The 13493-nt window shown below is 37.0% G+C and overlaps 1 protein-coding gene across 4 annotated transcripts in view; it reads left to right on the forward strand.

The window, feature by feature from the left end:
- The window catches only part of LOC105059276 (protein ENHANCED DISEASE RESISTANCE 2), a 64563-nt gene that overhangs the window by 38966 nt on the left and 12104 nt on the right, over positions 1 to 13493 (forward strand). For 2 of the 4 annotated variants that reach the window (XM_073249707.1, XM_073249706.1), the window contains exons 11-21: positions 279 to 346; positions 423 to 494; positions 605 to 760; positions 1547 to 1779; positions 1852 to 1891; positions 1987 to 2141; positions 2250 to 2351; positions 6042 to 6086; positions 6783 to 6923; positions 7026 to 7121; positions 7202 to 7303. In XM_073249707.1, coding sequence (XP_073105808.1) covers positions 279 to 346; positions 423 to 494; positions 605 to 760; positions 1547 to 1779; positions 1852 to 1891; positions 1987 to 2141; positions 2250 to 2351; positions 6042 to 6086; positions 6783 to 6923; positions 7026 to 7121; positions 7202 to 7303 — 1210 coding nt within the window. The remainder of the gene's footprint in view (positions 1 to 278; positions 347 to 422; positions 495 to 604; positions 761 to 1546; positions 1780 to 1851; positions 1892 to 1986; positions 2142 to 2249; positions 2352 to 6041; positions 6087 to 6782; positions 6924 to 7025; positions 7122 to 7201; positions 7304 to 13493) is intronic. The other 2 variants (XM_010942518.4, XM_073249708.1) reach the window with 2 other exon arrangements.

A 13493-nucleotide genomic window follows, 5' to 3' on the forward strand; every position in this document is an offset into this window, starting at 1 on the left:
TATTCTGTTGTAGTGATGCACTCTAAGCAAAATATAAGTCTTACTGAAGCTTCTAACAATTCAGTTTAGCAATTAACAGTTAGGTCATTAAGTATATCATATTTAGATTGAGGAATTTCACTCTACACACATGTTTGTATTTGGGCCATATCATTGGGGAAATCTACTGTGTCACTGTCATATCAAAGCTGTGTCAGAAGTTTCTTTTCAAAGAAAGTAACCATGTCAAGGCATCTTAACTGTGTAGATCACAAAATGTCTTGAATTATGTATTTAAGCAGGTTTGTGTGGCCCCGTGATCTTTGTTATGTGCGTTATTGGCGACGTAATGATGACGGAAGCTATGGTGAGTGTCTTGGATACTTCCATTTTTTTCCTGGCACATTATCTATCACACAAGAATGCATGTTTTCTCTATGCAGTTGTGTTACTTCAATCTAGAGAGCATGCTAACTGTGATCGTCAGCCTGGATTTGTGAGAGCTCAAATTGAGAGTATATTTCATTATATTCCTTTTGAATTATGCTTAGGATTTTGTGATTTATTTTTACTGAATGTAAGTCATAATTATCATCTTCTTTTCATTAAAAAAAATAAATTTCAGGTGGTGGATTTAAGATTTCACCCCTTAAATCTCGCAATGGGAGATCTCGAAGTCAAGTTCAGCATCTTATGCAAATTGACCTTAAGGGTTGGGGTGTGGGCTACATTCCATCATTTCAGCAACATTGTTTACTTCGGATGTTGAGTAGTGTTGCTGGTAATAGTCTCTTTTCCAGTTTTTCTGAGAGCACATCACTCATCCATATACTGTTATTTTTTGTGTTTGTATGAGAGTATAAAAGTATGTATTGTCTTTTTTGTCGGTATTGAATGCTACTTCTAAACAGGATCATTTTTGGGATGAATTTGTATTGTAAATTATAATTTCTACCAAGGATTCAGGTTCTAACGGGACATCCCATAAGACACCGGGATGGGGTACCATCCCATGTGTCAGGACAGGTCGTCCCGCTAGCATCCCATCATCCCGATCGGGATGCCTTGGGACATCCTCTATCTCAAGTGTCGAAACGGGGCACGAAGGCGGCGTGTCCCGTTCATTGGAAAAACCAGAACAGCCCCGTTCCACGGGATTTAAAACCTTGATTTCTACTGCTACTGACAAAGATAGTGGTAGTTCACACAATCCATTTAACTTTTTTTGCTCAAGTTTTTCCATCTGTGAAAGAGTCTTAAAATGCTTTTATGGGGAATGTATTTGCCATAGACCCTTTGTCATTTGTAGATTTTTAGAAGTACTATAAGATTTCTTTCTCAAAGTTAGACTCCGAGCAGAATCTGCTCTTCGTGGCCAAAATTAAATGATATCCTATTTGAAAAGCAGTTGTTTTTGTTATTCTTGTATATTCTTTTGCCTGATAACAGTTATTTTTGTTAAATCTTTAATGGTATACACAGTTATACTTTATTCCATATGATTCTTTGTTTTATTATATTTAAACTGCTTCATGGTGGGCATTTACCATTTTTGTGCCTACGACAGGGTTGCGTGAATTCTTTTCTCAAACAGATCAAATACACACAGTCCCAAGGATTCCAGTCATGGTCAATATGACTAGGTCTAGTTCTTCTAAGAAGGATCAGAAATCTCAGGAAATTAATGTTCACCCTGGCCCATCATTGGATCCAATACTTGCTGGTAGCAGACAATCTATATTATTAGATGAAGACTCTGATGATGACGATGACTATCAAATTCCTGAGGCTATACCCGAGGTGAGTAGACTGCTTTTTGGCTGTGCTTTCCTGTTCTGTAATTTTCTAAGTATGAATATTTTATATCTGCAGGCATATGCAATCAAGACTGAAAATGATGTTAAGCAAATAGGTATTTGTGGTATACTTTTCTGCTCCTATCATATCATGAAATCTCATAGAGGAAACTGAACTACCTTCCTTTTCTGGATACTTTGCAAACTGAAGTTTTGGATGAGGAGCCTTTGGATCAAATTGATTTATCCTGCTTTTCTGGCAATTTATGCCGGGATGACCATGATAATAGTCGTGACTGCTGGAGTATACCTGATGGGAAGAACATTAAAGTCCGTAGCAAAAATTTTCTACAGGACAAGTCCAAGGTTGCTCGATCCTTTTCGTAGCGCAATATGTTTTATTGCATTTGGACCTTAGTGAATAGCATTAAAGACATATTTGAGTCAGTATAATTCCAAACATTTGATTCGCAGATACCAGCAGGGAAGCATCTCATGGAACTTGCAGCAGTTGATTGGTTGAAGGACACAAAAAGAATGGACAATGTTGCAAGACGAGTTGGCTGCGTAGCCCAAGTAAGTTGAATAAATTACTTTATAAACTTTCAAAAATGAAATTGTTGTCTATTTGTTTGGTTTCTGTAAGACAGCTTTGATGGTCTTTTAAGCATGCAACAAAGTTTCTGGTTGTCAAGTGCTGTTCCAATGGTATCTAGACTGATAATAAGTAGTGGGGAACGTAATAAAGACTATGTCAGTAACTATTTTTCCAGAAATTAAACCCTTGTTATTATACCCCAGACCCTGGAATCACATTTCAATGACATTTCACCTATCAATGAATCAATATAACATGGAAATCATATAATTTATATACAGGCAGTAGTGATTATCAGAACCACTAAACTACTAAACTGAAATATCGCATCAAGTCATACATACCACCAAGGTTTTAGATCTCGGCGGGATGTCCCATAGGACACTGGGATGGGGTACCATCCCATGTATCGGGACAGGGCCATCCCACCGGCATTCTAACATCCTGGTTGGGACATCTCTATCCTAAGTGTCAGGATGGGGCAGGACGGCAGTGCATCTTGTTCCATGAGAAAATCAAGATAGCCCCATCCTACAGGATTTAAAACCTTGCATACCACTCTAAACCATTACCAGAAATCTATTTCCAAAATTTCAACTCATACTTTCAAGTTTCAATAACTAGGTATTTATATGTAACTCTAGGCCATGCTTTAATATGCACCATCAAAACCAAGCATACTAACTAGCAAAACATCTTTGCCTCTAATTACACTTCCCCAAAATGCCGATACCCCCATTCTTGGTCCTTGGATTTGAAAAATATAGGTGTAGATTATGAGCTTCACAACCCTGTTAGAAATTAATCTACTTTATAGAATCAAATCGAGCTAAGTTGCATGATGCAATTTAATTAAGTTATACAAAACATGATACATTTGCACCAATGATTTCATGAAAAATAGTTCCAATAATATTTACACACTAAAATGATACATTTCATCTTTTTAATGATATACACATAATGAATCGATATTTGGAATTAGAATAGGATAGATTATCCAAGTCTCGTGATCATACACTGCTTATATTTATATATTGATACACACAACTACACCCAAGTATCCATTCATTTTTGCTTTACAGCCCAAACTACGACCATATTTATACCCCTACAGCTTAGGTATCACCACGATTTTACTTGTTGACCCATAGTTTTATTCCTGCGGCTTAGTGATCACCATGATCACCCATGTGGAGAGGTCGCCACATATGCCCCGGTGGTAGAGTATCACCATTATCACTCTTATGGACCTGCATTCTGTCCCCTACAGCTCGAGGATCATCACAATTAACTCCAGACTCATCTCACAGCCAGGCTATGAGTCAGGTGATACATACACAATCATATATAAACCGTGTTTCTTTTCTTTTACCATATCACTTCAAATTTACAACTGAATCTGCAACCAACATAATTTTTCATGCTTGATCCTATAATGGTGATTTAATCACACATTTTAATTAGCAAAATTGCAATAACAAATTGAACCTCATATTATTGAAGAATTTCATATATAATGCATTTTGGAATCATGATAATGATATGTACAATTATTCTTGAACAATTATTATAAAGTGTAGATGTTACTTGCCTCTCAGATGCAATAATTAGACAATCTAATCACGTTGTTAGGATTTCTTGTTGCAACATTACAGTGCAACAGAAGGTGGCACCATTAGGCCCCTTACCTACAAATCTCACACATGCACAAATCGATAGAGCATAGAGGGGAGAACCGAGAGAAAATGCAAAGGAAGAGAGATAATGTCATGGGAAAGAGGTATGATTGCTCTTTGACTACCAACACACACCCATATAGCCATGCCCACACCCCCGAAGGAGGACAGTTAGATAGAGAGAAAGTGAGGGATGGTGGAAGGGAGTAGGGGATAAAGAGAGATTATGGGATGGAAAGAGGGATGGAAGAGGGCACAGTAGCCCTTTTTCTTCCATTACCATGCACATACATGCATACATGAGAGAAGGGAGAGAGATAGAAGGAGAGGGGATCAAAGAGGAGGAAGAGAGGGTAGGAAAGGCCCTACATTTCTTCCTTTATTTTGGTTTCACAAAAGAGAGAGAGAGAGAGAGAATGAGAGGAGAGAGAGAATGATGGGGTGGCGTAGCATGGAATAATGGAAAAAGGGTGTCGCTCTATTTTAATAGAGTGTGCCCTCCTCTCTTTTCTTATGTAGAAACAAGGCTCAACTTTGGGTGTAATAGAATGAGGGAGAGGGGATGCCGGTGGCCAACCCTTAGTCACCACATGTGGACCTACCTCCCAATGCTAAGAAGAGGAAGAAAAAGAACCTAGGAAGGGCCTGTGGATGGTGAAATAGGGCATCTTGTGCCATCCCTCTTAGGGTCCTATAAGGGAAGAAAATGATGAAGTGAAGAAGATGGAAACTTATTGGCAGGTTAGAAGGCATGATGAGGAGAGGAGAGTGGTAGAGTGGCATTGGATGTGGTGGGAGGGGAGGTTAGATGCATGGGGGAAAGTAGAAGAATAAGGGTGTTGCTTTGTTTTAACAGAGAGCAGTCCCTTGGTCTCATGAAGGGAAGGGCACATGGCCCCTCTTTATACTTCCCACATCAATGAAGGCACCATCTTGTTGGTGGGCCTTAATGTTGGTGGGGAATTGGGCCATGATTCTGGGCCAGGTTTAACATCCTTCTCTAATTAAATTTCATTCTTGAAATTTACATTCTTATAATCTAGAAAAATTTTAATCAAGACATACTATGCCTCTTATAATCCTTTTAGTCCTATGACCTAGAAAAATTATAATCAAGACATTCTTATGATCGCCTCTGTTCAGTTCATCATGTTTTTTAAAAATGATAATAAATAGTGAAGTCAGCAAATCCATTGCCGGTTTCACTATTTCAGGATTTTTTTTAAAAAAAAATCGGAGAAACAGTGAAGCCGGCACAAAAATCGGAGAAAAAATGAAGCCGGTAATGGGTGTGCTGGTTTCACTGTGATTGAGATTTTTTAAAAAATCTTATGAAATAGGGGCGATCACCCCTATTTCACACCCACGACGTCGCAGGCCGTGATTGTGCTATCCAACAGCCATGGTGGCCAACGAAGTATTGGTCTCCTGTCTTGTGATATAAGTAGATTTGGAGCTGAGCTAGACAGCTCTCTTATTGAGTATATCCAAAGTGGAAAGGTGCCTGATGATCGGAATGATGCCCGAAGGCTAACACGTCAGGGATTTTCATTTTCATACATACATGCATCATATATCATGATTCTTCTTTTTGGCTTGATATTTGAGATATGTGTTTATGATTTATCATCTTTACTACATTAAGAATCACATGTTTTTTTAATGTGTACTAAATGGTAGAGTTAAATCTTGCCTATCTAGTATGGGGTAGGACATGCTTTGAATTTGTGAAGATTGATCAACTTGTCTGCCAAATTGATGGTTTTGAATATTAACCAACATGTTTTGCCCATCAGTTATTGTTTACAAGCATAATAACTTGTCATCTAATTTTTATCATATATATCTGTTTTTAGTGATTTGTAATTGGTGTAAAATTATCTTAATTGTTATAGCTTTATGCATAAGCAGTTTTCTGCGTGTCTATAGAAGTAAATGGCATGTCAAAGTAATCTTTTTTCCCTCAATAAAAGTTCTCTGCTGATGTAGGTTGCCTCTGAGAAAGGACTATTCTCATTGATCATAAATCTACAGGTGAGTTTTTGATTTTTCTGTTATAAATCTTAAACTGCTTTGCATTGGCTAATCTTTGGATATCTATTTCTTTCTTCCACCTAACTTGCAAATGGGTATTCTTCTTCTGTTACCTTACTTGGTTCAAGATAAAGTACTCACAAGGAAACGTGAGTTTTATCTGTTCCTGTAGAGTTAAAACTTGGCAGAACACTCAAATGGGCATATCTGTCAGTGCAGAATGATTATTTCTTATTCCATTCAGCCATAATGCATATATGCATTTTATGGGATTCATATTGAACTGAAAGAGAACATCGACCTCCTTAAGTTCTGTTGTAGGATATTTTGCTGATGAGTTCATCTTTATTGTCTTTTATCCAAGTATCTGGACTCTGGAATAATCCTATTCATGATATCTTTCTAGCCTGACTAAATCCCTGTCTCTGTAAATGACTGAACCAAACTTCTTTCGGTTAATTAAGCTGCTTAAGCTCCAACAGCTTGCAAACATATCAATGTGTTTCTAGATCTTCTTTTTCTGATATATATGTGTATATATATCTGTATGCATGCATGCATGCATACATACATACATACATATATACACATATGTATCTATCTATCTATCTATCTATCTATCTATCTATATATATATATATATATTCATGCACTTCAAATCCATGAGCAAAAAAAATTAACTTGGTAGTCTTGCAGATTCCAGGATCAACCAATTATAGTATGGTCTTCTATTTTGTAATGAAACAACTGGTACCAGAATCATTATTGCAGCGTTTTGTTGATGGTGATGATGAATTTCGTAATAGCAGGTTCAAGCTCATTCCATCTGTTCCGAAGGTCTGCATCACCTTCCTATTATAGTTCATACTCAGCATAACACATGATGACCCATTAAAGGGTTGTGTATCATCTTTTCTTGACTGAAGCTTGTTTATGCAGGGCTCCTGGATTGTGCGCCAAAGCATTGGAAGCTCCCCCTGTTTATTGGGGAAAGCAGTTGATTGTACATACATTCGTAGACCAAAGTACTTGGAGGTAACAGAACTATCAAAAATAATTTGTTACTTGCAGCATGAGAAGATACCAGATGTCTGACTTTTGGTAGGAATTCGCAGATAGATGTTGACATTGGTTCATCTACAGTAGCCAATGGAGTTTTGGGGCTTGTATTAGGTGTAGTTACATCATTGGTAGTTGATATGGCATTTCTTATACAGGTAATCTACTCCAATGTTTCCAGTTCAGGCAATCTGTTAATCTGCTTGATTTCAATTATGGAAGCTTCATATTCAAAATACTAGACATTTTCACATACCATGCACATGATTTACGAAGAAAGACAAGCATTTGATGGATAAATGAATATGTCGATCAAAATTATAGTGTTCATCCGATAGATGAGAGGCATAGTGATTGTGTCAGATCTTGATCACATCAGAGTTTTTATCCAGTTGAAGTTCTAACTAAAGCTCTCTCTTAAAGAAAAGGTCTATCTAGAGTATGGTCTCTTTTTCATCTTCCCATGGACCCAGATTTTTTCCTCACATTTTCTTTTATTCTAATACTGCGCATTCGAATTTCTTTCTTTTCATAGAGATAGGATTTGCTAGACTGTTTCAGTTCATTGGATTTGTATCTTGACTCCACAGAAAGAAATTATCCAGAGTTCAGTTTTTCCCTTTCCTACCTACTTAGTTTTATTATTTTTTCTTCTCCACTTATGCATCCAAATTCCTTTCTCTTGTTGGAGAATGTTGGTTTCTTTTATTCATTTTAATTTTTCATATCTCTCATTAGATCGGGTGAGACAATTGAAAGTTTGAAGGATCACAAACGTCCTTCTCTAGAGTTTGCATTATATATTAGTAATATGTCAAGGTTTTAGGTTTTGGCAGAATGGGCCACTACCACCACTATTATACCATTTTGACAAGGAATAGGTACCTGGGTGTGGTCTACATCAAACTAGTTTTGGGCTTATTAGACATCCTACTAGTCCCAACCAAAATTGGTCGGGATTAACATATGAAATGCTACCTGTCTAGTTCTCTATCCTTTTAAGAAAAATAGTTTGAGGAAAGCGGCAACTAAGGGGTCATGCTCTCTTTTCTCATAGGCATGGGCATGAAAGTGTGTTGGTAGAGATGAATATGGGGAGAGAGAAGAAGATAGAAAGAAAGAGGAAGGGAGAGGAGAAAGGAGAGGAAGCATGGCAGATCTGGTTTGATTACGAACAAGATCCTGACATATACAAGACCCATAGACACTCCACTTGGAATTTGTTATTGCCTTTTCCATCCCATTTTGGGTGAGCTAAGGAACTTGGAATTCTCGGAGAGCTTGGTTGGTCTAGGTAGATGATAGCCTACCTATCACACCTCAAATCTGGGACATAGCATGGCCATGCTACCAAGGGATGCTGCCCTCGATAACACGAAGCCTAACAATCATAATTAGCTAAAATCCATCATAAATAAATTATGATAAAAGATTAAATTCCATCATTCATCAAGTAATTAAACCAAGATTGGTTCAAAGCATCTAAATCTAAAATTAAATACCAAACCCATATCTCAAAATTCATAAATTGTTAACGACAAGTCCATAATTATCTAATAATTTTCAAGCTTGCTAGTATAGATCCCCAAGCTTACATCATCTGTCGTTTTTAACCTTATTTCTTTATAAAATAAAAAGAAAAATGAGCTACACCAACTCGATAAGTAAACCTTCCACTATTTTACTGGATCAAGCATAAGTTTATACATGGATCAATAAATCATTTAGAAAAGATGATTATCATTAAAGTAGAAAACTTTCATAATAATAGTATATCATAAATCAATGATGCTCTTGCATAGGCATAAATCATGCAATTTACATAAACATAGTTTCTAATACATAAAATAAACAAATTCATTAATCATGTTAACTTTGTAAATAAAGTCATTAATCATTTTATTTTTGCCACATCATAATTATTAATAATTCTCTCAGACTAAATGCTATGGTCACCTTATACTTGTGACAAGGATAAAATCAAATTATGCCAACTTCTATAACCTACTAGCAAGGGCCGCATGCCAAACTATTGTAACCCACTAGCAAGGACCGTATGCCGAGCTATTGTAATCTACTAGAGAGGGCCGTATGCTGAGCTACTATAACCTGCTGGTAAGAGCCGTGTGCCGAGCTCCTATAACCCGCTGGCGAGGACCGTATGCTAAGCTACTATAATCTGCTCACGAGAGCCATATGCCAAGCTATTATAATCCACTGGCGAGGGCCATATATAGCTATCTGAGAGCCCATAGTCATACTTCTTAAATCATATTTTCTTAAAATATATATTCTTACATTGTAAATAAATAAGTTGAAAGATATTTAACAACTTTACCGAGTTCATAATCTATAAAGTGAAACAATCATGAAATCAGTGTTTTCATAATGACTATACAGATTTTCATAAATATAGGGTTCATAGTTTATAAACAACTGTTATTATTAGAATATCCATAAAACCATACTTTTCATGACAATGCATAATTTACATAATATCATATGCTTGATCCTTAATTTAAGAAAATATATAATCATCAATGTCAAATATTCTTTTTATATTTCGTAAAGTCTTAAGCATTGAAAGCATCCATTGATTCGAAAACAAGTAAGGAGTGTCAAGGTTACTTACCTCTTTTGTCATAGTCCTTCAAACTTCACCAAATGAGTTTATCGAACCTATTTAACATATTAAAACATAATTAATTCTTTCAATTATAAGGAAAGAAGACCGTAAATTGCATGGTTGGTCCAATAGGCTAGTCGAGCACCAGAGCAATTCAGGGCCTCCTAACTGAGTGTCAAAACGAAGTGTCTCAATCAAGGAATCGTGTAGCACATATCAAATCAAGACCAAAATTAATCAATAGGGTTCATCAATAATAGATTTTCAAAGATACTCAACATGGTGGGGATGATCAGTTCGACTGGTTGCACAGAAATCAAAGCGGTTCCAGATCTCTTTGGAATGATCATCTCAAGTTCATATTAGGGACCATGGATTAGAAAGAGAGAGTAGAAAGACATAAGATAGAAGGAGAGAGAAAAATCCTTCTCTCTCTTTTCTTTTTTTTCTTTTTCTTTTCTTCTCTTCTTCTTCTTTTCTTTCTTTGGCCGAACAGGGATGGAAGGGGGTGGTGGCTAGTCGTAGGAGGATCGACGATGAGTGACGACAGCAAGCAGCCGATGGTGGAGCAGAGGATGGCTGGAGATGGTGACCGGTTGGTCAAGAAAATCATGAAAAAATATGAAAAATAGAGGATCGGGGATCCGACCCCCTTTCTAGGATTTTCATCGTTGGTTGCTCATCGGCGGCCAAGATTTCATCATGGTGGGTTGTGGGGAGGCCGGACTTCTCGGCCTAGAGTTTGCCTTCAAGGAACAACAATGCTAGCAGTTGGAAAAAGTGAAGCATATTAGAAAATAGGGGATACAAAATAGGGGTTCTTCTTTTTCTTATTTTTTTGGTGAAATCGATGGCCGGTGACAGTGCCAAATGCCATGGGAAGAAGGGAAAGAGAGAGGAGGTGGGATTGGAGCCTTACCTTGGCTTTGGTGGGCTCTTAGCTTTGATTTCTAGCGAGCATAAGCACGGGAGGCTGCAGCTTCAATAGGAGAAAAGAGGGAGAGGGGCACGATGATCACTAGTGGAGAGCCTTAAGGGGGAGAGGGGTTTATTTATAGAATGGAGGGGAGGTCGAATCCTCCCTGGAATCGGCTTCCTCTTCGTTGAGATCGAGTGGAAGAAGACTTGCAGCAGGAGTCTTCTTCATCCTATATTAATTTTTTTCTTTTTTGCCCTAAGATTCATGCAGGAAAAAATTTTAGGATCGGGTTATTATATTCTATCTCCCTTAAAAGAGTTTCATCCTCGAAGCTTAACATATTTTTATTCTCTAAATAAATAGGATTACTTAATCTTCACCAAATACTCCACTACATTTCTACAGTACAATTCCAATCTAGATTAATTCTTCTATACTCTCCGTCTGTCTAACCCTACTAACCATAATCATAAACTTAAGTTCTACCTATGATCAAATCTATTTCTCTGATATCATAAAATGTCATGCCCCAAATCCGGGACATAACACAGCCATGTTACCAAGGGATGCTGTCCTCAATACACGAAGCCTAACAAACAACCATAATTAGCTAAAACCCATCACAAATAAATTATGATAAAACCTTCAATTCCATCATTCATCAAGTAATTAAATCAAGATTAGTTCAAAGCATCTAAATTTAAAATTAAATACCAAAGCCATATCTCAAAATTCATAAATAGTTGATGACAAGTCTATAATTATCTAATAATTTTCAAACTAGCGTAGACCCCCAAGCCTAGATCATTTGTCGTTCCTAACCTTACTCCTCTATAAAGGAAAAATATGAAATGAGCTACACTAGCTTAATAAATAAACCTTATAGTATCTTATGGGATCAAAAATAAGTTTATACATGAATCAATAAATCATTTAGAAAAGATGATTATCATTAAAGTATAAAACTTTCATAATAATAGTATATCATAAATCAATGATGCTCTTGCATATGCATAAATCATGTAATTTACATAAACGTAGTTTTCAATGCATAAAATAAATAAATTTATTAATCATGTTAACTTTATAAATAAAATCAAAAATCATTTCATTTTGCCATATCATAATTCTTAATAATTTTTTCAAACTAAATGCTATGGTCATCCTATATATCCATGACAAAGATAAAATCAAATCATGCCAACTACTATAACATGCTAGTGAGGGCCATATGCCAAGCTACTATAACCCGTTGGCAAGGGCTATGCCAGGCTATTGTAACCTACTAGCAAGGGCCGTATATCGAGCTACTATAATCTATTAGTGAGGGCCGTGTGTTGAGCTACTATAACCCACTGACGAGAGTCGTATGCCAAGCTATTTATAACCTACTGACAAGGACCGTATGCTAACTATTGTAACCCATTGGTGGGGCCGTACATAGTTATTTGAGAGCCCATAGTCATACTTCTTAAATCATATTTTGTTAAAATACATATTCTTACATCATAAATAAATAAGTTGAAAGATATTTAACAACTTTACAAAGTTTATAATCTATAAAGTGAAACAATCATGAAATTAGTGCTTTTATAATAAGTGTACAGATTTTCATGAATATAGGATTCATAGTTCACAAAAAAATTATTATTATTAGAATATCCATAAAACCATATTTTTCATAATAATACATGATTTGCATAATATCATATGTGTGATCCTTAATTTAAGAAAATACAGAATCATTGATGTCAAATATTCTTTTTATATTTCATAAAGTCTTAAGTATTGAAAGTATCCGATGATTTGAAAACAAATAAGAAGTGTCGATGTTACTTACCTCTTCCATCCTAATCCTTCAAACTTTGCTAGATGAGTTTATCGAACCTATTTAATATGTTAAAATATAATTATTGGGGTAAACCCACCAACCCCGACTTTGGTCTCCACGACTCCGATTCGGTAATAGCCGACCGACCGAACGTATGACTCCGACTGATTGACTCCGACTCGGCAATAACTGACCGATCGAACGCACAACTTCGATGGAGCATTGACTGAACTGACGACTCCGACTCTTCATCAATCGATTGAACAAATGTTACCGACTTATGGCCAATAACCGACGATGTAGTAGAGTCATCCACTAATGACCGTGCCTACTACCGACATACAATCGGCTAATCTGCTCAATATGCCTTAACCGTCACGAACAATTACCGGCCGCACATCACAGCACCATAATTGAGAAATTAATGACCCATTATGTGATTATGGCCCGATGATTTAGCGCCATAAAATACTAGACCACGTCCGACGGTTACAAGAACCTTGTCTATAAAAGGGGGTAAGAAAAACAGGGCTGGTAAGCCACTTCTGGCCAGAACTCTACTACTCTGAATATTGACATCTACTATTCACCAACTTTCCTCCCTAATTTAAGCATCGGAGGGTCCTCTTCGGACACAAATCCGATCAGTGCAGACATTGTCTTGCAAGTGTTCGTTCCCGATGACAGACGACGGAGAGTTGGCTACAACAGATTGACGCGCCAGGTAGGGGGAGAGAGACAATGTTCATCATGGCAAAAATTAGAGCCCAACATTCGACTGCAACCGGATCGACGAGACACTCTTCCCGTTGGGAAGAGATTCCTCCTCCTTCAGTAGCAGAGCCTAGTTCCTCACGTCTTGTAGTCACCACAGATGTCCAGATCACTGCACTCGTATAGTAGATGACTGTTCTTACGGAGGCGGTCAGAAGCCTCCAGCAGTAGCAGACTCAGTCACCACAGCCATCAGCA

Source organism: Elaeis guineensis, chromosome 16, assembly GCF_000442705.2.
Source record: "Elaeis guineensis isolate ETL-2024a chromosome 16, EG11, whole genome shotgun sequence".
In the NCBI taxonomy this organism is placed as follows: domain Eukaryota; kingdom Viridiplantae; phylum Streptophyta; class Magnoliopsida; order Arecales; family Arecaceae; genus Elaeis; species Elaeis guineensis.